The sequence below is a fragment of the Staurois parvus genome, unplaced genomic scaffold (genome assembly GCF_062004578.1).
Source record: "Staurois parvus isolate SC_StPar_1 unplaced genomic scaffold, SC_StPar_1.0 ptg000220l, whole genome shotgun sequence".
NCBI classification, from domain to species: Eukaryota; Metazoa; Chordata; class Amphibia; order Anura; family Ranidae; genus Staurois; species Staurois parvus.
In genome coordinates, this window is record NW_028318016.1 from 412,266 (window position 1) to 438,665 (window position 26,400).

General features: G+C 38.7%; 1 protein-coding gene across 1 annotated transcript in view; it reads right to left on the reverse strand.

Annotated features, from left to right (window-relative positions):
* Positions 1-941: 941 nt before the first annotated feature.
* The window catches only part of PPM1E (protein phosphatase, Mg2+/Mn2+ dependent 1E), a 379,043-nt gene continuing 353,584 nt past the window's right edge, over positions 942-26,400 (reverse strand). Inside the window, exon 7 of the mRNA XM_089679184.1 lies at positions 942-24,324. Within this exon, the coding sequence (XP_089535310.1) occupies positions 23,270-24,324 (1,055 nt within the window). The 3' untranslated portion in view covers positions 942-23,269. The remainder of the gene's footprint in view (positions 24,325-26,400) is intronic.

Here is a 26,400-nt window from a genome sequence, read left to right on the forward strand (position 1 = left end):
ACATCGGGTGTGATTAGGCCTGTGATTTGCATGCCAGGCGACTTGCAAATCGTATGCCAAGTTGCACCCTATTGTCCACAATTACAGTGGTCCGGTGCGGTTCTGATTTCTAAAGTACTACATGCACTACTTTTCATGCGATTTGTATAGACATATGTGTCAGATGTCTTGCAAATCGCACTTAAAATCGGCATGTCCCCCAACTTTGAAATCGTGCAACGTCACTGTAAGTCGCGCAATTTCAAAGTTGGGTTTGATGTGAACGGAGGCTTAATACTTTTTTTTTTTTCCTCTTCATCCTATGCCATTCTGCTATTCACCTAGGCGAATGACGTAGGATCCTCTAATCCCCTTGATACCAGGGATAATTTCAATGCCATGAGATTCAGCTGCGAGGGGGGAGCTGGAGGAGGGCTGAAAGATAGCTGGAGGAGGGCAGAGACAGGTGGAGGAAATTGGAGCCCATTACTGCGCACACGCAGTGCTGTCATTGTGCATGCGGAAGGGCCCCACTGCCATACTGGGCAAGCGCAGCTCCCACTGCCATTCTGAGCATGCGTGCCCCACACTGCTGTACTGAGCATGTGCACGATTTGCCTTTACTGAGGGAGGGGATATGGCAGAGTTACCAGGAAGTGAAAAGGTGATGGATTCCGCTGTCCAAAGTTAACGTGGCTGCAGTGGCATTACAGAGTGACTGCAGTTCCAGGCTACATTTTTCAATTGAAAAAGGCAGATTTTGATAACTGAAGAGGCTAAATCAAATTACCCACACTGTTACATGCTGCTTATTATTTTTCTGAAATGTATCAAGTTTAACTAAAGTTCCTCTTTGACATACTGGATGTTAAAAGAATTCTGTATTTTATAGCAAATTCCACATTAAGGCTAATATGTATTTAACCACAAAACAGTTCAATAAGCAGAGTACACGCGAGAAATTATTCATAGTTTTATTTTATTATTACTATACTGGTCAAATCCCAACAACAGTTTATTTTTATCTGATAGAACAAGTTGCATTTTAGTTAATACACAGAGGGGTCTTCTCTTTTAAAACAAAACTAGCTTTATCCAATTAGTGTAGAGTTGCCCTTGTTTAATAAGCAAAAACAAATTAAATCTCAGTAAAAATTGCATTTAAACTTCAAAAGAAGGTGGAAATAAAAGAAAATAAATTTTAACATATATTAGACTCTTTGTATACCATACATGAAGATTTTGAAACACAACACTGTAGTAGAGAAATAGCTATGTTTATGACTTATAATATATGTAGTCTGGTTTTATATACAGTATTATCTGTATTCTTAAAGTAAGAAGGAGACCAAATGTACAAAGAGAAAAAAAACAACTTATTGGTATGCTTTAGTGTACAATAATTTTCTACCAGGCCTTGTTCATTTTTTGTTTGTGCTAATAAAAAGATTTGTTAGCAGCTGATCATTCTAGAGATGAGCAGTATGAAAACCAAATTACAACTCATAAGATGTTTTATTCTAATAAAGTGACCAAATGTCATGGAAGATAAAGGGAAATAATAGGCCAGAAGTAATTTTAATATTGAATGCAGATTCCCAAGTTTCAGTCATTATTTTTGTTACAGTCTGTGATGCTATTTTCTGCAAGTTCAACTGATGGCACTTCTAGGCAAACATAATATTTACATATGTATAAGAACGTGTCTTCGAGCCAAGTACTGCTCCCAGCAATGGGAGAGGGATGCAGGACCCTTTCAAAACTAAAACACGTTAATGTGTGTACAAGCATACCAACAGGCGTTGGTGTCTATCAACTCACAGTGAATAATTTTCAAGCGAGTTCTGAACAGTGTTAGGTTGATGGCTTGGATATATAATCTCTTGAAACCAACATTATACTTTAATTCCTACCAGATGTTACGGGATACTCCAGTTTTTTTTTATTGGATTTCTATACATTTTATTAATTTTTATTTTTTGTGTTTTTTGTTTTTAAATCACACCAGCACTACCAGGAACACACTACATAACACAGAACTCGAGGAATACACCTCTGCATTGACAGGTAATAAATACAATGTTTTATAGTTTCATAATGGTCTAATATATTTATTTTTTTTTTACATTATCACCAAGTCATACCATCATAAATTACAATATACAGATATGTTATATATCATTAGTTATAGGGGTACTTATTGCTTACATCCGCAAGCAGCAAATAAGGGCACATATTTCTAATCACCAGTGGGATTGAGAGAACACTGTATTTCACAAAAAACTTCTGTCATCTAAAGCATAGAATAGAGCGGTATATATCAAACCACTACTGTTAGTATACATAGGTATCATAGATTTATACTGTAATGTCCAAGTCACAGAAATGATATGTGGCATAGCTAGCATTTAATACCAGTCTTCCCAATGAATACACTATAATAATATCTTGTTTCAGATCCCCTAATGTTCTGCCCCAACTTTTTCTTTTCTGGTCATTGTCGTTCTCTAGTCTGTTACTTCCATTGAGTAATTTGAGTCTTGCACATTCCTTCGAATCATGTGTGTTCTACATCAAAAAACATTTAATTTCAGCACTTTACTTGTGAAAACTGCTTCACAACTGATGTCTACCCAAAAAACCTTTATAAACAATCCTCAGTTTTAAATCATATAGATTGGTTCCTGTTACACGCCTTTGTGTAGATATGGCAAAATAGGATGCAACTGTGTCCTTTAAAGGATAAGTTCACCTTTTGTAACATGCTATATGTTACACCCATATTCGGGGTGTAGCATGTAACATGTTACGATCAGACGCCCAACCCCCCCCTGCATCACTCATTCTCGGTCCTCTGTGAATGAGAGACTACAAGTCTCGGTATCCTTAGCGGCTGTCAGCTTGTAGTCCTCAATGAACTACCATGGCACTGTGAAGTGCTGTTGTAGTTCATTATTCCTGTCAGTATACCTGATTACTTGTACATCCTGTATGAGCAAGCAGATATACTGACAGATCTGCAGGATCTTTCCTGTAAAAAAAAAAGTAGATTTATTATTTTTTTACTAAAAGGTGAACTTATCCTTTAATCAAAGTGTTTTAGGGATAAATCACCTGAGACCAATTAGTGTTGTGCCACCTTTTCAGTATGACTGAGTGAAAAGGAAAAAGTGAATTAGTTGCTGTGGATCACCATAGACACTTTGATAAAGCCTGGTAATTTGAAGCTGTTCTGTACGTATCTGCATCGAGGTTATTGGTTTATAGACTGGCCATTCATAGGCACATTTTATCTGAGTAAATTTATGTCCAGCATACTGTAGCTAATGCGAAAATATAGAGCAAACAGAATGAAGTAAATGGACAAAGAACGGTGTCCACTAATGGAGGATATGTCAACATTGTTCATAATTCCCCTCAAAGGCTACCATTCATTTAAAGCAGATCAATTGTGCACAATCACACATTAATTCTGTATTTGAATAGAAACCATAATACTGGGCACATACATGAACTGGTGCTCACAGCTTGTGTTGCTATGTTCTATGTAATTAAAAAAATGTATGTGGGCCTTTTAAAGGCATTACCCACATTCATGTCACCCAGTATTTCAGATGGGCTTCATGTGTTCTACAACACTTGTGTATCTAGAAACGGAGCTGCCCTGCATAATCTAAATCTCAGGACCAACAAAGGACCATGTATCATAGCTGCATTGTTTCTTCTATAGTCACCTAACTAATCGTGACTATAGAATACTCAAATATGTATGCATGCCAACATCCTCGCAATGGCATAGAACATGCAATATGCATATAATAACCTTCCTCATTGGCCCATAATGCAGACCAAAATCCTAAAATGCTCAAAAACATTAGAGGACTTTGAATAACTGTCACATTATTAAATAATACTATCTGTAAATAATTACTATTATAAATACATATATTGCAGAGTTTCTAATGCCATTATTTTCCAACACACTGGGGTTGATTGACAAAAAAACCCTGGAATTTGATTGGTTTCTTAGCAGATTTTGCACTCTCCAGTTTTAGTAAAAGCTTAACTGAACAAGCTGAAGGTAGAAGCTGATTGGCTGCCATGCACAGCTGCACCAGATTTTGCACTCTCCAGTTTTAATAAATCAACCCTATAGTCTACACCTTGCCTATGCTTTCAAAACATAACTAGACCCAAAACCAAAAATGTAATATCTTATAGCACATTAGATGTGGTGGCTGTCTGTTTTTTTTTTCCCCAAGCTTCTAGTCCGTTATTTTTATCTGGTATTCAGCCAGTAACACACCTTCTGTTTTAGCGTGGCTACATTCACTCCACTGTATCTATTGAGGAGCAACATAGTCACTCATGGACAGCAGCACTGTCAATCAGCGTAGAGTGTAGTGTTAGATGGGCTAGTAGATTTAGAAGGACTTTATTTAAGTGACTAAATTTAAAGCTGAACTCCACCTAACACTTATTAAGCAGTTACAGCTGTAGTTTTTTTTTCCTTTTGGCGTAAAGGTTTTTGCATAAATTAACAATTGCTGACCCTTGTCAGTGTTAAATTGTTTCTCTCAACACTTTAACTGCCACCTTTGATGGACAGCTTTCTCTGTTAAAGGAAGTTGAAAAACAACACTTATAGCCTGATCACCAGGCAATAAAACTACATTGTTAATCATAGTCTCAGACTACATTGCATGTGTCATTTTTGATTTTGGTCATAGTTACACTTTAACTGTAACTGCTCATTTCTGTCATTGTTTATATAAAGCTGTTCATGTAAATGGTATTGAAACCCCAAAACAAAAATGTAATCTATTGTAGCTTGTAAGTCCTTAAATGTGGTGGCTGCATTTGTTTTAACTGTTTATGCTGTTTCCCTTTTTTTTTCACCTAATAATCCTACAAATATAACAGGTCCTGTCCTATAGTGGATATGTTTGCTACTCCACTGTATCTATAAAGTGGAACCATGATTGTTGCCCAGGCTGGACTTCAAACATGTCTGCCTTTTGTCCCATGTTCATTATCTAGGGGTTACTGGTAATTGTAGTTTACAAAAGAGAGATATGGTTATTTTGTGTTTTCTGTTATGCTTACAGGAAGTTAAATAGACACAGCATTTATGGCAAGATCATCAGGAATTTTCATAGCCTGAGAGAGAGGAGAAAAAAAAATGAAACCGTAATTCAGCTACCATCTCTAAGGACTGGTGAGTTGCAATATATGGCATTTTTGTTCTTGGGTATAGTCATACTTTTTAAGGCATATTCCACCTTTACAACAACCGGAGAAAAAAAAAAGCTGCCTATGCAGGTAAGGGACCCTGTGGATAAAACAAAATGTGCAGCTCTGCCCAAAGTTGAATAAAACCATTCCCATAGGTGTAGGCCATTAATGCACCTCCTGAAGGCTTCATCCCATCCTGCCTTGTTAGGACATTGCTATGAGACTCCTAGCTTTTACTGTTCACCTCCACCATCACAGGAGTGAGCGCTTTCTATAATTCAAACCCCCTCACATGCCCTCTCTCTCCCCTGATGTAGTAGTTCTGAGCTTAGTGTTTGAGAGCTCAATCCTGTGATGGTGGAGGTGAGCATTAACAGCTAGGAGTCTTTTTGCAGCAAGGCAGGATGGGATGATGTAAATGGCCTACATCTATAGCAATGGAAGTATTTGACTTTGGTCAAAGCTGCACAGTTTGTTTTTCTCTTCAGATGCCGCTTATCAGCATAGGCAGCATTTTGGTAAAGGTAAATTATGCCTTTAAGATATGGATGGCGTTATAACTGACATTCTTGGCAAATGTATGCATACGAGTTTCTTATGCACCATTTTTATGTACATCATTATGTGCCCCCCAGTATGTCATACGTAAAATTGTATCTTTATCTCACCACAGGTTCACTCCTATCTAACAGACCTGGTTCAGAATGTGATAAACAGACATTGGCAGTTATATTCTACTTACTTGTTTTTATACCTGAAGGCCTAGCATGTATACTTTCTAATCTACGACAAATTAGGGAGTCCTTCCACAATGGCAGTGACGCGTGTGTAGGTTTATATACACGCAGCTTTTGTCTTTATATATTTAAATATCAAACAGTCATAAAAATATGATTTAGTTACTCTGTAGAATATTAAAATACATATGTTTCGTAACTAAAAATAATCACTCATATTACTTATTGAGTATCTTTTGTCAGCAGCTTTGTCAATAGATAAAAGCACATGAACGTATATTTACATAAATCATAAATGGTTCCCTAGCTAATAGATTAGAAAAAGCCTATAGAGAAAGATGGATGATGCAAGTTTTACCTGATCCTTATTAGCTCGCCTTATTGCATCCCATTCTTGTAAAATTGAAATGAAAAGTTGAAACCTGAGGCAAGATTAGCAGTGGTTATAATGACAGTGGTGGGAAGAAGGGGCATAAAGAGTGGGATATGGTAACTGGCGGGGGGGGGGGAGGTAAGCCATGATTTCCACCAGTGACCAGGGGCTACTTTAAAGTTATCTTGGGAGTTAAGAGCTGATGTTACTCGGGTCTATGGAGGAATATGTACGGATCTTCTCTAAGCAGACTGCGAAAGCAACATTTCCATTAGTAAAAACTTGCATGCTTTCTTCATAGATAGATAAAGTTGCTGTCCGAAAGATAGCACCAGGATTGTATTTAGGCACGAATGAATGAACCCCTTTTTCTTTTTGTACAGTTTTTTTCCAAAAATATAAATATAAAAAAAGAATAAAAACATTACATGATTCAATCTGCTTCATGCATAATGTTACTACTGGACTGAGCTTGCCACCAAAGTCTGCAGTCTTCTAACTCCTTCCAGCAGCCCCCATACACCTCCTGGTTTTGCTACTGTACTTTTTCCATTAGGGCTTTAAATCTGAGTGGTGCTCTCTCCTATCTTGCTACCATAGGTTCTGGCCCAAATCCTTTATGATGCATGTCCTAAGCAGTGTAACCATTTTGTATTTGCTTCCAGTTTAAGATGATTATACATTATTTCTAGTTTTTGATACTGTAAAACCACAATTTTGCCTGTACTTACAATGCTTTCTTTGTAATGCCAGAGCCATATTTTTTTTTCTTTAGTAATTAGATACCAAAAACGTCAAGTCATGAAACTGCAAAAAACCCAAATTTTCCCATAGGCGGTGCTTTAAAAGCCCTTACAGGTATTCCATTTAGATCGAACTTCGAATAATGGCCCTAGAATTGCTGAACCCACTCCAACATGCACAGCAATACCTAATGTGTAGCAATGTGTTTTCATCCTTAGGCACATTTTTCTTTCACTTTACTCTATTGCTTTTACATAGCATAACGGAAATGATAGACCCCTGCTGTATCATTAAAGATGACCTATTAGGCTTCTAATGTTACCTGTGCACCCTACTGAAGCAAGCCAAATACAAATCGTCCTAGAATTGCTTCTTTCCAAGCAACAGCAGCCATGGAATGGTGGCTCTGAAATCAGAAGTGACAATACTCCGCGTTTAATGCAGTGCAGGAAAGATTAGCAAATGGACGTTCATGGATCATCCTCTACTCTCCCTGCTGACTACAGCCATGGGTTGGTAAGGTAAGATTTTACAGCCACTCAAATCACTTCCACCATAAAGCTGACAGCTAATGATATGTAACCAAACATAACCGGCCATACTGCCGCAGACCTAGTCCTTAGGTCTGTGGCTGTGAAAAATTTATAACTACAACTTCTCTCACCCTACCAGTTATGCTTAGTGTCCCTGAGCGAATGGAGGTCTTCTTATCTACTGCGTTTTTCACTTGAATTGGAAGAATTTCTACTATCAACAGCTACTAATAGATTCACGCTTTACATGTTAAATCCTGGAAGTCTTTCCGGTTAGCCAGCAAGCACAAGTTTTCCTAGTTTATATACTGGCATTCTTTTTGCAACAATCCTGCAGTTGTCAGTAACAACCCAGCTGTGTTCCATTGATCTCTTTATTTTGTAAGTATGTGCAGTTGTCTATGGTTGTGCTGGGGATTCAAATCTGTGGCTGTATCATATTGATTCACTGCTGAACCCCTTTTTTTTTCTTTGTTGTGTATACACACAGGACACTATTTTTAGACTACTGGAACCACACTCCTGTTTATTTTTGATATGGGCTATTTCTAGAAACAATTATTATTTTGCACACTAAATTTAGCTACTTGGTCCAAGTAAGTCGAGCAGTTACTGCTGTTGATCCTCACTTTTTTTTTATTACCTTGATCAGATGACCATCTTGTCACATTTTTGTGTGATACAGTACCCTTTTTTGATTGTGATTTACAGAGTGATCTGTTCTTAAGTGTTTGTTGTCAGAACACTGGTTGGCTGGTCTACCTGTGTCTTAGCAACATCAGCCAGGCCTTCTTTCAGCTGCTCTGTGATTGCTTAACCAGGGAGTGCTTGTTTCCATTCCTTCAAACAAAAGGTTTCATGTATTTCACTCACTCCCATTTACAGTTTGGAAAACCAGGGAGGTCTCTGTCACAGCCTGGATTTGAAGGTATTCAAGACCTTCATGCATCATCAAAAAATTATTGCAGAAACTTCTTGGCAACCATGTAGTGACAAAGTTGCTTTCTGCAACATTCCTATCTTTCCAGGCCCCAGCAATTTATTCACTTTGTGGTGGGAGACAATTTGTTTTTAGACCCTTGAATGTTCATAAACGTCCTTGCATCAGTTCTGGGCCTCCATCTCAGAATTATCCAAGTTATCAAATATCTTGACAATCTGTTGCTGTGCAAACAGACCTCACTGAGCTTAGACTCATGCATCAATCATGCTGTGGACCTTAGATCACTTTGGATGCATCCTGAACATCGAGAAATCATCTCTGACTTTGTCACATCACTTGGAACATTCTCCTGGATACATTTCAAGCCACGTTCCTCCTACGCTAGGAGAAGTTGACAAAACTGCAAGGTCAGATTTGACAACTTAAGTCCCATTTTCAGTCTTCCTTACAGAGATGTATGCAAGTGCTGAAGGTATGCTCCTTCTAAGAAATTCCATTTGCCCATGCCAGAATTTTACATCCTCACAGGGTGGACAAGTCCAGTCTTTGGAAAAGATAATTCCCTAAATCAGGATGCCTCCATCATGGTGGCTTTTGTCCCCATCATTATCAGAGGGCAAGTTTTTACTTCTTTAACATTCAAAGATAGTCATGAAAAATGCTATTTTTCTGGGTTAGGATAGAGTTCTGGACCCATTCAGACTCAGGAATCCAAACTTTTGATTAACATACTGGAGTTGAAAGCAATTCATCGGTCATTACTTCTTTGGACCAGACATCTAGGTTCAGTCGGACAGTACCACAGCTGTGACTTACATCAATCATTAGTAATTAAAAGTGTTATGGCTGCAACAAAAGTGGAATCTATTCTGTCCTGGGTAGGGCTTCACATTCCATGATGCACCCTGGTGCGCATTCCAGGCCTGGAAACCTGGCAGAACCCAGGAAAATGTTCACTTCTGGAGAGGTTTCAATATATATATATATATATATGCATTGGGGGATGCAAAATGTGGATCTGCTAGCATCTTGATTCAGCTGGAAACTGGATCTGTTATCAGGGTGAGAGGCCTGCTGATGGATGCAATGGCGCACTGATAGCACCATGCGATCAGTATGTACTAATCTATGCCTTTCCCTTGCTGAAGATACTACCTGGTCTGCTTCATAGGGTCAAAGGAGAGGACATTTAAATCATTCTCATGGAATGGGAAAAGGCTCGCAGAGAGTGGTACGCTGACCTAATTTGTCAGTTAGTCAAAACTTTGTGGCTTTTGCCAGGTGTTTCGTCTTATTTTCCATCCTGCTTCTTAGTCACTGTCTTTGATTGGTTGGCTGTTGAAATCCAAGGTCTGAGAGGCAAAGGCATTGTGGATTCTGCTCTTCTGGCTATGCTTAAAGTTTGTAAATCTACTTCCTGAAAGATTTATCAATACTCTATCACCCTTAAGGGTCAAATGTCTGCCTTATCTGCTTTGTGGGGTTTTTTTAGCATCGTTTTGCAACTAATTTACCAATTGGTACTCACATTCAGTGGGTTGTACTTATTGCTCCCCCTGTTTAGCCATCGACATCAACCACTGAATTTTAAGCTTTTGTCAGTGTTACAAAGCCCCCCATTTAAATCTGTTGGGGACCTTTTGCTGACATCTCAAAGGTTAACCTTCCTGGTGGCCATCACTTTGGCTAGAAGGGTCTCTGAGTTATACACTTTGTCCTGCAAGGAGCCCCACACCTTAATGAGAATATTGTGTTACCTTTGTTGTGTCCAGCTTAGATTCATCCCAAGGAGATCTTTCTGCATTGTCTAGATTTGGTAAGGATCATCAGTTTTCCTCCACTGCTTCTTTTTGGGAAATGTCCTGTTTGAGATTCCAGATCCCAAAGGTGGTTCTCTAGCTTCCAGATCCATCATATTTAAGTGGATTTGACTGGCTGTTGCGCAGGCCTAGAAGTTGTTAGATAGTATCTTCTTCTTTTTTTTCCCCAACTAAGTGACCTCCACTAGAGCACTGTGTACCTCTTAGACTTTTCATCATCAGGCCTCTGATTTTCTGTTCATACATTCTATAGGTTTTAGAGGAACAATATATCTGCCGCTGCAGATGTTCTAGAAGTAAAACGGCTGTAAGCAGCTGTTTAACTACTTCCTCACACACCTATTCACCCCTTACAGACCAAAGAAATCTCTACAATTCTGCTATGGACCTTTTTATTCAGCAATAACTTTGTCGATACTTAGGATTCCAAGGTAATACATGTTTTTGGTTGTTTTTTTTAAAGGATAAAAAAAGCTTTCTTTACGTGATATTGTCTTGAAAAAAACAATTATTTTTTTGCAGTCCCTGGACATTAAAATGTAATGGAACTAAATAGAACGCACTTTTTTTAACCACTGTTGGTTAAAAAATAATACTGGTACTGCAGATAAGAAGTACATATTTTATTCTGTAATTTATCCTATTTAAAATGACACTAAAATTATGATTCTAGTACTTTGCAAAATTCTTTTCAAATGAATAAAGTTTTTATTTTCAATGTTGCACTTTTTTAAATATGTAAATACATGTTAAATGTGTAAAAATATTATCAAACTAAACAAAAAAAAAAAACAAAGTTTAAATACTAATGGTTAATAAAATAAATACAAATTGGAAAAAGCAGGAAAATAATAGCTGAATGGAGAAGGAGATAATTGAGGTTGATTAAAGAAAACCAGAGGTTAATAAGCTGTTAAACAGAGTTCTGTTTTCTGTAAACTGACATCATCTCTATCATCATCTATAAACAGTGTTGTTGATCAGCTTTGGGGGAGATTTACTAAAACTGTTGCGCACAGAATCAGGTGCAGATGTGCATAGTAAACAATCAGCTTCCAGGTTTTATTATCAAAGCCTAATTGAACTTGCTGAACTTAGAAGCCAATTGGTTACTATGCACAGCTGCACCATTTTTAGTGAATCTCCCCCACTGAGTCAGTTTTTTTTACAGCTACAGCTGTGAGAACTCCTCTGACTTTCATTAATCAGAGCAGAGAATTGCTGGGGAGTGGCAAGGGGGTCTTCCACAGGGCAGAAGGACTAGACATGCTACATTCATCCTGCTGTGTACTATGATGATTTTTTTGGGTGTGTATAACACTTCCAATGTCTTGAACCAGTTATTGCCCTTGTTTTCCCCCTTCTGAGTTTTTTTTTTGTTTGCATGTCAGGCTGCCTTGCCTGTGCTTTTGGACATTCCTAAACTGCTAAATTACTATCAAGCTGTGTCTCTCAATGGACATTAGAGTGGATAGGTTTTTTTGTACTTCTCAAAAAAATCCTTTTATCTGAGCCCCATGAGGGATGCTATTTCCTCCCCTCATATTTTATCTTCTCTTTAGACTGCATGCTACAATTGGTGAAGCAGAAGGGGTAGTGCCCTAAAAAGACAGGACTTAAATTCTTATTTGTGTAGTGTTTATTTCTCCTGTAGGTGACATTATTACCCTATGTTGCTTAAAAACTACCTGTCTGACATGCATATGTATACTCAGGGCTTTTTTTCAAAGGGAATGCATGGGAACGCAGTTTTGGAGCCACCTGCACTGAATGTATGTAATGGCAAGGGGTGCTAGAATGTGCGGGGGGATCTATTGTTGCTGGAGGGGTCTTTTGTTGCTGACTGCTGGAGGGTCTATTGATGCTAGCTACTGAGAGATCTGTTGTTGCTAGTGGGGGTTTATTGTTGCTGGGGTGGATCTTTTTGTAGCAGGGGGTCAATTGTTGCTGGAGGGGGGTATATTGTTGCTGAAGGGATCTATTGCTGCTAGCTGCAGATGATCTACTGGAGGGGGGTCTATTGTTAGCTTCAGAGGATCTAAATACCACTTTCATTAAAGTGTTACTAAACCCAGAACCCTGCATTCACTATATCTGGTCTTCCACAGTACACACAACATGGAAATGCAATTATTTTAGTAAATATAAACTGCTAAATACCATTTCTCATCAGTTACAGCAGTCTTGTGACTTCTATCAGTGTCCAGCTGAGCACTGGTTAAAGCTTGTAGGAGGAGTTTTCTTTCTGCTCAGAGAGGATGAAGAATCTCTGACTTCAGTCTGGACAGTGCTGATGGGTTTAGTAACACTCGGGGGGGGGGGAACCTGCACCTATTCTCTGAGGAAAAAAAAAAGCTTTACAGACATCCTCGGCAGCAATGACCAAGATTTGTTTTTTTTAGTGTCTGCGATTTGCTACAATTGCTATAGAGCTGCTCAATCACTTTTTCACGTGGCAGAAGTGATCTCCTCCGCCCGCTTCCTGGGGCCTTCTCGTCTCATCGGGGAGAACGGGAACAATGCAACTGGTTGGGTCACATTCACTGTGAAGAGTGGAAAGAACGGAAGTTCCCCTCTTCTCTAGCATCCGGAAACAGAAGTGACAAGGATTTAAGCACTTCCGATTTTGGTTTGTTGTTTAGAAGTGGTTACCAGCTTATACAAGTAACTGATCTCAGCTTGATCAGATGCTTTGGAGGCTAGAAGAGAGATCTCTCCATAAAGAGCACCTGTCAGGGTCCATGCTATCACAAGAGATGTTGTTAATCCCTTGTGATAGAAATAAAGTTCAACAAGAAAAAAAAATAAAGGTACAGTGTCAAAAAAATTTAAATTAAAAAAAGAAAGTGCTCACGCATAAATGCAAACTTGCATGTTGAACCACACAGGTGAGGTATTGCCTAGTACCAGACATCCTGTGTAACCCAAGACTGGTAACCTGTACATGCTTTTGAAGGACCACCAATGGAGATTTTTTTTATAGGTAACATAGTTTGTCACTCTTCCACGGGCGTACGCAAAAAAAGAAAAAAAAAGCAAGTGTGACATGTATCTATTTACTTGGTGTAACATAATCTTTACTAGTTTACCAAAGGTTATACTGTGTGTTCAGTAAAACCTATTAAAGTGTATCTTTTTTCCTGAAAATTTGTGTTTGCTAAACCACTGCATAAATATTGTGCAACATAAAAAATAGCAACAACAACCATTTTGCTGTCTGGGGTCTCTGCCTAAAAATATTATGTTTGAGGGTACTTTTCTAGCAAAATATGCTGATTTTTGCATGTATGAGAAAAATGACTCCCAGTAATGAAGTTCACAGTGAGTACAAAAATGCTATTTTCTTTTCCATAGGAATGTATTAAACTTATTCTCCTCAAACTACTACTAGAAATTGTTTACACCGACCTAAAGGAAAAGAAATGAGCTTGGCTATATTTAAAGGGCATACACTTACATTTCAAGATAATTTGCATAACAGTACTAATCAATAACAGTGCTAATATTTTAGAAGCGACTTTGCTCTTCCTGTCCATTTAAGCACCTCTAGTACACTTTAGTCAATGTCTTAGCAGCATGAACTGACCAGCCACCAATAAATGTTTCATATAGCTGAACTCACAGTGGTGAACTGCAACTGAAGTTTGTCTTTGTTAATAGCAAAATGATGATCCAACCACCCTGATGCTGCTGGTTTTCTCCAAATTAAGGAGCAAATGTTTCACTTGAAGGCAGTCAGATACCTCCCAATCACATGACTCTCTAGTGTCTGTGGTTTGGTTCAACAAAGCTATTTTTGATCACTACTATTAGTGTTAACAGCTGCTTGTTAAAAGCAACTTGCTAATACTATATATAGATGGGCTCCCCAAAGGGCCCAATTTAGTACGCAATCATCTGATAAATCTTCAAACTAACAGCAGGCCATACATTATACAACTTTCTTTCCTTCAACCACATGTTAAAGGAAAGAAGATTGCTTGATTCCCCATCAACACAGGCAGTGTTGATTGGGGAATCCCCCCTGTTGCGGTATTGTGTTCTGCTGACGGGGAGCACAGGGAGCCTTCACCTCTGGCAGAATACAATGATCACTGATGGCAGTTATAGCCTTCTTCAGTGAATGGGCAAAAATAACTGACATGCTGGTTGTACTGAAGTTGATCGATTAAATTGACTACAGTACAACTAGCCTGCCCATAATGGGCCTAAATTCGGCCAGCTTAACACTGTCAATTGTAAGAACAAGCCATTGTCACCTACTCTTGACTGAATACAAGCAGCAATATCGTATACACCTTAACAAGGACCTTGAGTTTCTGAATGGCTAACACCACTCAAAGGGTAGGCAGGGGACACACAAGTTTACGTTAGCTCTGCTTAAGGTCTCATGCACACTGTGTGTTAAAAATGACACTTTTAGGAGCATTTGACTTTATTTCCTCCCACCTTAAATAGATCTATTTATATTATATTTGATTCATAAAACATTTTATTAAGTTTTTAATACAAAATGCACAAATCTGTTTGCACGGGAAGATGCAGTGCTGGGAGTGAGGTAAGGCATAACAGAGGAAGGTACACAGTAACAAATCTGTCTGAACATAAGAAGGATGCAGAGGGATTCAGCACAGATCAACAGAAAATCTATACGTATACAGAGCCGGTCTCATAGGAAAAAAATACTTCTGACTTTTTTTTTCTGCCTCCAAATGCCCTTCAATGTTAGCCTATGCATGCATACCAACATTTACAGGCGGAAAAAAAAACCCCACTGCCAGCACATTCAGAAGCAGCAGCAAATGCTCGTTAACAGGAGCACATTTAGCGCTTGAGCAATAATTCCTTTAGATGGCCGGAACTAATTATTATTCTGGCCAATGAAATGAATTAGGCCTATGCGCCTGATGCACTTAAATGCAGTTCTAAACTGCGACTTTTCTCCTGTCATTAGAAAGGCGTTCAGGAGCGCTGGACAAACACCCAGTGTGCATGAGGCATTAAAGTGTAAAATCTCGAGAGAGATCTATGCACAACTCATTAACATTTTCATTTTTATTATAAAAATTATATTTAGGAGTTACAGCTTTTATATTCCAGCAAATTACTATTGCCAGGGACTGATTTCCTAAATATGCCTTGCAATTACCGCATACAACTTTCACTAAACACAGGGGGGCCTTTCACATTTTTACAAAAACCATTGCATCCTCTAACATTGGCCCACAGAATATGGATACATTAAAGTGGAACCAAACCAAGCCGCATCTTTAACCTCTTGGCGCCGGCCAAACGCAAATGTGCAGCCTACTGGCGTCTGGGCTTAGAGTCCGAGCGGCCGCACATTTGCGTTCAATTAAAAAAAAAACATATGTGCTGAGAGTGCATGCCCTGCGCGCTCCCAGCACACATGTTCGGTACTCACGGAAAGGTCCCAATCTCCTCTTTCAATCGGTACCTTTACCAATTATGTGACCGCTGTGACAGCGAATCACGGAGGTCACATAACCCTAAAACCCTGCCCTGCCTCCTGGCTTCTGGAACCCTTAAAGGGCCGGGAGGTGCCGGCGCCAAGGGGTTAACATATATAATTGTAAAATAGTACCTATAAGAACTTCATTATGGATTCTTATTTTGCATCTAAAATGCTTTAGGCCACACCAAGCTCTTTGTTCCTAAAGCCAATACAATCTTTTGTTAGGTTCCTTGGCTCTTCTTCCAGATAGCTGCACCTGCCTGCTGCTTGCGTCACAATTCTGTACATGCACAGTACAATCATCAGCACACTACAGCTTACTCTACCTACTGGGGAATGAGTGTGATGTCACTCCACATCAGCGAAAAGCACATCCTGGCATGCCGACAGTGCTGCTGATGCTCATACATGCTGTTTTACTATCAGCAGAATACTGATACGAGCGTTGTAAAGGTTTTGCTGGGGACTGCGTGTATAGCTGGCATATGTCTGGCATGTATAGCTGACAAAGTTGGCTAACACTTTACTGAAGGTGCTTTTGCAGACTTTAAGAAGCAGCTCAGTGTTATCCTATGTGTCCATGCACATTAGGTAGATTAGAGGCATATTGTATGCTCAACATTTAGAGGCAGGAACAAAAACCTTTTCTGGTTTGCATTTTTGATTGGATCTACTGACACAAATAAAAATGCTAAACTCACCTAAACTGTGTACTAAAACACTCTATATCAGTGTTTTTTCTGCCAATGGAACTGTCATTTTTTTTAAGCCCAGTGTGCATGGAGCCTGAGTGTCATGAAGAAACCTTACATTGAGATGGTGATAAGATATAGATGTACAGTCTGTCAAGCTGAAGTATCTTTTTCTTTACGACTAAATTGAATCTTCAGCATTAACTTTATTTTCCTGTGTGTTTACATCATAGTGGGAGAAGGTTAAAATCTTCAACATTTTTGTTTATCAAATTACCCCTTGGTGATCAAGTTCTCTGGGACAGGAAATGAGGGAATTTTTTTCCCTGGGGATATAGACAGCAGTAACATGCAGTTTGAGGTTCGAAACCAGCTCAATCCAAAACAAAACAGAGGGTGGTCAGATATGCAGATACAACCCAACCACCTTTACAACTCTCAGGCAGCACATTCCTAAACACAAGCCATCAAATCAGCTGACTGTTCCAGTTTAAGGCTCCATACACACTGGCCTAAAAAACTCAGCTTCTATAGGAGTTTTGTATTTTGCCTGTAGAAGCAGCTCAATGTTATTCTATGTGTCCATGCATATTAGGGTGTGTAGAAGTATATTTTAAGCTCTATATTCTGAGTTGCATCTTTGAGAAGTTTTCTGGCAGAAACAAATACTAAATACTCCTTAACGCCTTGTGGCAGTGCGGTATCCTGCCACGGTGGAAATCACGATGGAGACCCAGGATTCTCAACCATACAGGTTGAGGGGCTCCAGGCAGTTCTCATAATGCAGAGGAAACTGGTTTATCAGTTTCCTCTCTGGTTTGTAAAGCCTGTTTTGGGACCTGTAGCCTGGAGATTTCTAAGAGATTTGGGAGGGATGAAATCTCCAATCCTGGGCCCATATTTTGGGAGCAGCCAGCGCACTGATTGCACAGGTGTGGGCAGGGCTTTTTGTGGAGGCCAGGCCATGATTCTGAGCTCCACCCTGGCAGATAGGAGTCAGGAGGACTCCACCCTGGCAGGCAGGAGGTCACTGCCTTGGAGTCAGGTGGGCTTCACCTAGTGGAAGTGGAAGCCAGACAAGCTGTGTGCTATTGGCTAGCTGTGTGCGGGAGAGCCATAATTTGGATAGAGTCTACAGGAGACAGACGGAAATCGGTGTACCAGCCAGAAGGCTGAATATCATTTGAATTGGTTTGATGGTGGATACCCCTGTGTGGGAAGCATTTGTATTTCTGGAACTTTTTCTTTTAAATAAAATTGGGCAAAAAGGCCCTTAAGAAGAAGCGAGTTACTGTGTGCTTTGAAAAAGCTCTACCACTCTGAAGCGAGTTCCCACAGCCTGTACAAACACACTCTATATGAGCATTTATTTCTGCCAAAAGAACTGGCTTTTTTAAGCCCAGTGTCCATAGACCCTAACTCTATAAAACATAATGGGGAAGGTAGACAAGGACTTCTAAAACTTCCATTCATTATTCACCCAGCTAACCATACCTTAAGGTGCCCAATAGAAGATCAAATGAACATACTGTTGACGTAAAAAGAATAAAAAAAGAGGCCCGTTATTGCTGTAAAGTTTTATGCAGTACTGTAATAATCTTCTCTTTTTTATGGCACAACATTTTTTGTATGACCAGTTGAGTTTCTAATACACCAACACAGTGCCTCATTTCTATCTTGGGCACTTATCTGCCCTATACATGCAGTACTGGTATTGGAATAGGAAGATAACCTTCCCTAGGCATGGAGATATAAAATGTGCCCATCAGTACTAAGGTGCACTTTAATAATACAGGCATGCATAAGACAGGATGTAGAAGGCAGCAAAACTTTTAGCAGGAAAAGCAGGCTCTACAGCACCCAAGTTCCAGGCTACGTAATCAGAAGCTGGGCCACTGACATCAGTAAAAGTAAATTAAGACAGTACACATTTGTGCCTACCATGCACATCTACTATAGATCACATTGGCCAACCTGCCAGCTTCAGGTCACATTGCAGGAGATCAGCTTTTTCCATTTTTTTTGTTTTTGTTGACACACACCAACCCTGCCCCCTGATGCCTACCGTTAAAGTGTATTTCGACTTTTGAAGTGACAAAACAAACTATAACAAACTATTTTTACAAATATTTCTTACCTTTCTATTTTTGTTAGGAGCACATATAACTCTATTTTTCTAAAGCACAACAAAGGCTGCTTATAAAGGTACAATTAGAGACAAACTGAGGGACAGTTTTCTAAAAGTGCATTAACATACAATGTACTACCCAAGCCTTGAGATCTTGAACCCTTTTTGCAGGACAGACCATGTGCACATCTAGTTTACAACTAATGAAAGCTGCCATCACAGTACAGACAGGGTTAATTATGGTAAACATAACTCCCCAGACTCGTTCATAGAGGGGGAAAGCTAGGCAGGATTTTTAATCACGTAAAAAAAAAGTAAGCTGCAATTATTTTAAATATTTGAGTATGTTATGCTATGTGAATAGAAACATGCAAGAAATCTAAAGTAGATGTTATCCAATTTGACTACAAAAGTAAAAATACATGTTAAGATCAAAACTGACCTTACAGTTTTGGTTCATATTAATGAGAAAATAAATATGGAAAACAAAAATTGATACAATGTCTAATTTTTAAAAAGCACTTTTCTGAAATTGTCCTAAATATGCAAAATACAAATCTGATTTCTTTTTTCTTTTTTTGTATCGTGAACCCACAACCTTTAGCAAGCAATACACTTCTCACAATTGTATGTGTTGTTTGAGGGTAATTCGCTTAAGCCAGCCATAGATTATGCAATTTTGTTTCCTGCAACCTGTGGTTGTGCGATTCTCCTATCAACACAATCAGTGTTGATGGGGGAATTTCTCCCGCAGACATATGGGGGTTTATTTACTAAAGCTGGAGAGTCCAAAATCAGACTCCCTTCTGCATAGAAACCAATCAGCTTCTAACCTCAGCTTGTTCAATGAAGCTTTGGCAATGAAACCTGGAAGCTGATTGGTTTCTGTGCAGAAGTGAGTCTGATTTTGGACTCTCCAGCTTTAGTAAATAAACCCCATTGTGTTCTCCCAGCAAGGAGGGGGGCAGGCACTAGCAATAATTGCATGAAATATCTGACAGGCTGGTTTTGTACCCAAGTCATACAACAATCAAACTGGGTACATTAAGCATGCATATAGATGGTTTGAATTTCGGCTAGTCCCTGCTGGACTGGCTGAGATTTGAACCGACTATGGCTGGCTTTACTCTCAAGGCACGAAAATGGTAACAGCAGTAACTAAAGGAGGAGTTTCACATTTTACATGTACAAACGGTCCTAATTTACTTAATTTGATTTCCCTTTTTTATTATAAGCACTCCATATTGAATTGTATTTATTCCTTCTTGGCAGGTCAGACCTATGTAAATTGGATACTGCATACCCTACTGAGGTTTTCAGTTCTAAACTGGAACCCTGTGCAATATCTTTAAGGGCACTGCATGCTAGTAGGATCCTCGTTCTGCTACACTTTACAATTTCTTGACAGATTTAGGCCCTCTACTCGCATCAGTTTTCAGCACAGCCTGGGCTCATCTGAGCACCTGAAGGAAATACAAGGCTGTCATTGCTGATCTGAGAAAGTGTTGCTGTCAGGATGACAGTCTTGCTTCAATGCTTTAAGTCACTAAACAAGTCAGACAAAGTCTTTCTCAGCATTCCTGATCTGCACTCTTGGTTCTAGGACAGTGTGCCAGAGGGCCAGTATAACAGCTAACAACTAGCATTTTCAAAAAGTCAGTAGTGGTTGCCCATGTGTTCCTTTCATTACATGTGTTTTAATGCTGCTGGCATAAGAGTCCAAATAGGTAATTAGGAGAGACACTAGATTTCTCTAATAAATGCAAGTGCCCAGGCTGCCTTAAGCTGGCCATAGAGGAGTATAAAAACATAAAATTTGGAACATAAATTAAAATGTTCTTTTGATTTAACATTTGATAGCTCATTCATTTGATCAGAAATTTATCAGCAAATGTCAACATTTTTCCGATCATTTTCCACATTAAACATCATTTTTTTCTCATCAATTTCTACTACTACCCCTACTGCTCATGTGCATTACACTTAAATTTTTTTTTTTTTTTTAAAGAATGACCCAAAAATTATTACAAAATCATTAATTAAAAAAAAAAATCCAACATGTTCATTTGTTTTCAATCTTGAAACCGAAATAGGCTATCGCAGTAAACTCAATAACCATACAAAAATAAAATAATTGGTCTACCGCCTCGATTTTTTGTTTAATTTTCTAGCCATCTATGGCCAGCTTTACACTTTCTGATCTTTGAACCTTCTCTATATTCTACAGTAAATATAAGGATTATCTTTAGCATATGTGAAGAAATGCTGTCATGCATTGCAGACCCCTGTGTGGACTGAGACATTTGCTGTTTCTTTAGACAACTTTGAATCCTATGTCCAGTGTATTCCAAAGGCTACATTCACAGGACAGTTATATGCTACACTTTTGCTCTGTCATTGCACAGGTAGAGGGCAGAACAGAACAAAATAGAGATCTGCAGTTCTTTATGCATTGATAGATAAGCAGTTTCCATGGGGCTGACAAAAAAAATGTAGGAAAGAGTGTATAATGTCTACAAATGTGCCTTTTCATGAACCTTCTCTGAAAATCATTTATTTCCAGCCTGTGTGTGCAGCTTATTTGTCAGAGACAACTACAGTCTTCCACGATGCATCCTCTGCCCTCCTTTAGTGACAAAACATGACTGGGCAAAGAGGGCAGCTGATAGCTACAGGTCCTCACCATAACTACAAGGGAGAATGTATGTTGATTAGGTCTGAGAGGATGTACTTTAGAATCATGCAATCTTTATTTATTCTGAGTTTCTTTGTCGTCGGTTTAACACTCTGAATATCTGCTTTCAAAATAGAGATTCCTATAGCTAAATATTCCAAAATAGCAACTGTGCTTCTTCGCAACATTAAAAGAATTAAAAACCATGTAAGTGTGCGTTTCTCTTCATATGGATATTATATTGCAGGGAATAAGGCCTGCCTTATTGCATAAGTTAAAAATGATATCTCATGCAGAACAAGCTTGGGTCATACCGCAAAATGCAACACAACATGTTTCAAATGTTGCCTTATTCCTAAAATATTTTGAGACACATAATGTCAGTTTATGGTACAAATTTGGTTTGTACAAACTGCATATGAATTATTTTGTTATCTCATGTAAATCTAGTTTTCATTAAAACAAAGTATTCTTTTAAATTTCACTGCAAGTGTCAAAATATATCTCAATACATTGCTTTTGGGCTTGAATTAAAATAGTCAATGAACAGAGAGGCTAAATTTATGCGTTCATTAATTAGTTATTGACTGAGAAACAACACTGTGCCTGTAGCTATTACAATTATAGAAGAGATTTTTAAAGATCATTATGGTATAATAGTTTTGTGAAGTCACTAGTCAGTTTGGCAAAGGAAACATGATGCATGAAATTAAGGCAGCTTGAAGGTCAACAAACCCATATGAAAAGGAACATGCTGTTCTAAATAATTAAATATACATGACGCGCTAACACAGGAATAAACATTTTCTTTGCAGATTGATTAGAATTAAGGGTATGGATGCTACTTCTTTTGAGGGTTATTGTTCTCTTGTTGGGGTTTGAAACAAAAGACACAAACAGTTGACCTCAGATCAGATTCCTCTTGATTTTCTCCATTTTCAATGGAGGTAATGAATAGTGGATTATGAAGTTCTCCTAGACCAAATAGGATTGTTTCTATAATGTAGCTATTGACTGCATGCCTTATATACCTGAGTTTCCTCACAATGTAGAGGTTGGCTTATCCGCAGGAATCATTCAATATTGGCTATAGCTCACTGTACTCCAGCAGTGCCTTATTGCCATTATAAAGTGTGACATCTATCCAAAAACTATAAAAATAACGGACAATAATATTTAGCACTTAAAATATAAAGTATACTTTGTTGGTAAATATACAGTTGCAGTGGTAATTTGGGGACAGGGAGACTGATGGCATGTGTATGATTGGAAATCATGTCTCAAGTGAGATCAACAATGCTCACTCTATGATTATCTGGTGTACTTTCTTGGTTGACCTGATCTAATAGTTGCTGGAACTAATCTAGTAAGAGCTGTAGACTTAAATCTTCATAAGGACCAGCAAGCTTCAGTATTGAGCACACAGCCTTTTTTTTTTTGTGCTAATGGCAAGTACCGTAACACCACAAGAGTACTCAATAAAACCTAGAAAGACTCACAAAAGACATTTTTGGTTGGTGTCAACACAATTCATACTACATTTAATATAGGTTACACTGTGGTTCTGGCACCACATAAGTCACCATCTAATCAACTGCTCACAGCAAAGGGCACAGACTGTATTCTCTTTTTTAGTATAATCTACATTGTCTTTGTTTTTCTCCTAATTGCTGCATGTGGTAAGGAAAATGTTTAAATATTGTGATGCAAACATGGCAGCAGTTATGCCTTCTAGTATCAATAAAATCAAGCTGACACCTCAGACAACTGTGGAAATGTCCATTTGCATGTAAATTGAGTACCACGCTGTGCACTGTTTGGGGTGAGATCAACACACTAAGATAGGAGGAGGATGCCATTAAATTCTGGATCTATCTAACCTAATTCACTGGAGCACTACAGTTATATAACACACAGAAGAATTCAGGTTTTCTTTTACGCTTGATAGGTCCTATGCAGGTCTGCCAGTGCTATACAATTGCTTTCCTTAAGCAATGCTCTATTCATCAAATGACCCCTAACACTATTTTTCCTAGAAGCTACAGGGCAATGTACTGATATTCTACGTTTGCCAATGTGCTGCACTGGCATTGATAAAGTGGACCGTGCTTTGTGAGAAGGCTTTTGGGAATATAGAAGCTTTGAAAAGCTTGGCTTGGCCTTAGTCCCACCTTTCCTCTTTCTGAAGCGTAAAGGAGATATAAAAGTCGGACCATTCACCACCACTTCCAAACATTCATCCTTTAGCTCCTGAGAGGAGATAAAGCTTTCTTTTTGGGGCATCAAGATATTCACATATCCCAAGCCAGTAGTTGAAACACTTCTTTCATCACACTCTTTCTCTCCATGAGAAGGAACACTTTCTAAAGGCTCCTTTTTTGCAGAATCCTTGCTTCCATTGGCTCTCTTTGGTGAGCTAGCTCTGGATACTTGGGAGCATGGCAAGCATTTGGCACTATATGGCTTGCCACTTCCTCCATGTAATGGGTCTAAATAGTCTTGTTTCTCTAAAACCTGTATACCAGGACCAAAGTTTAAACTAGTTCTGTCTGTGAAAGAATCTCGACTTTCATAACCTCCTAGGTCAGCCGGTGCTGAACACTGATGAAGTGGCCATGAACCTTTGCAGTCTCCTTGATTTTCCTTGTCATCTCCATTGTCTTCCTGCCCGCCATCAAAAGAGCTCTCTGTTTGGTTGTTCTCCTCAGCTGTGTCGGATGGCGCATTAAGGTCCCGGAGAAACACCACAATAACTGTAATGTTGTCACTGGAGCCAGCATCGCGAGCAGAAGCAACCAACTTATGGGCAACCATGCTGCTATCACCATTGTTCTCCTTCAAATGGTCAGATACAACTTTTACTGCCTCTTCAGGGTTAACGGTGTCATAAAAACCATCGCAAGCTAAAATGAGATAATCTTCAGAACCATCAAGGACGGTTGAATCGGAGTCTGCATCACCACAAATGTATGGCTTATGCTCAGCATCCCCTGGAAGAAAAGAACAACATTTCAACTACACATGAACCACGTTAAATTAAGCCCATCATTTTTATCTGTCCACCATGTAAGTAGAAAAAAAAACCTGATAAAATATTTTATAATTTTCTGTGAATTACTTTACAAGTCTGCTATTTAAGGACACTTGTCCTAAGTGAATATGTGGGCTGACTTTGGTGACCTAAGCAAGAAAAGGTTCAAACCTAAATACTTTCCAAATCACTTACTCAGAACATGTATCCAGCAAATGAATCAGAATTACAATAGAATTACCTATCTCCATAGCTATTCCCAGTCGGTGTCTCATAGCATAGGGGACCCAAAGAATAAGCAAGACAGCACTGCAACAACCTATTTTTCTCATAACCTGTTTCTTTTAGCCAATGTAATTGCTGATCTTTTGCCTAGCTCCCCATTTTTCGCACATCATAAATGCAGTGTCTGTTTGCACCTGAATATACCGGTACCTTATATATTGTTGCATTTGAATCCTACCTGAACACATTAACTAATTTTTCAATACCCATTCATTACCTGGCCAGTTTTCAATTTTCTGTGCTGTGATAGTTTGAGTGACAATTACTCACTTGTGAAACGCTGTACTCAAATACACTGTATACTTTTTTTTTTAAACAGATTGGGCTCTTTGGGTGGTTTTTATCACTAGTTTTTTTAGTCTTTGCTTAAAAAAAGAGCCCAAAAACTGTTTCCTTTCTTTGTTGCAAAACATTTCAAATAAAAATGCCAGGACAGTATGCAAACCCCCAAAACAACCCCTTTCTGGAAAGTAGACACCCCGAGGTGATTAACTTTTGTCCACAATATTTTTGGAAATGAAGAAACATGCAGGTATTAAGGGGGTTAAAACATAGAGCTTTGTAAAAGTACCCTAGATATATTATTGTACAGGTAATAAACAGAGGGAGGAGGTAGTGAAGGGGTACACAGGTCACATACAGTAACAGGATGGAGATGAAGGGGTTAATGTTTAGGATAAGGGAGGTGAGGGAGGTTAATACACAGTTCACATACAAATATTGCATTGGGAGAGGATGGGTAGTGAAACATGAGGGTAGAGGAGAAGAAGAGAGGTCAGTGAAAATGAATCAATAGCTGCAGCTACTACTGCTGATCCATTCATTATTTTCTCATTCACAAATTACTATGAACTCTCTTCTAAGTGGTGAGAGGAAGGGGAGGGATCAATCATGTAAACAACAGCATGCAACTGCTGTGATGACAGATCACATAGTATCCAGGAACCCTGGATCAATGTGGTACAGTGTACTGTGTACGGAGTCACATAATGGTGCCGTGGTATTCTGCGATTAGCAAGCAGAATGGCCGCCTGATGGCATTTATCCAGTGCTGTTTTTTCATCAGAAAGGGCTTTGCCTTATTCAGCAGATATTGGTAACATAGCTTTTTTCTAAAAAAAAAATAAAAATTTGAGTTTAATAAAAAAGATTTACAGTGCAATTCTTGTGTAATTTTTGCAGCTTACTGAACCTCACATGTGATTATTTGGTGTGCTGCAGAATGGTCAAAAGTTTGCTTTTTGGTATTTGACAGTTCTCTTTACATTTTGAACTTACAATGTGACACAAGAAAAAAAAAGGCAATCAGCTTAATTCATCTAATTCATCAGGGCCTGTTTACATTATACCACACCAAGTTGGTGCATGCTGCATTAGGCAGGCCGTTCAACACAAATAAGCAGCAACACACCTCAATGCACAAAAATGTAGCACATTTTGTCATAGCTTTGAGGTAGATTCTGATAACTTTGACCACATTCAGATAGTGAAGTGCAATTTTTGTTTGGTGCTTAGGAGTGGGGCACAAGGATGGAAGTATGATATCTTCATAGACGTGGAATACTGATACCCCCTTAGGGAGGAAAGAAAGCTCTGGGCATAAGACTAGCTTGTCTCTGTGAAGAATGAGGAATGGTTCTTTACAAGAGAGGACAGCTAGCTAAGAGACACTTCTTTTTTTTCATATACAAAACCACCAGAATAGGATATTCATATTTATCTAACAATATATCAAAATATTAGCATTGCT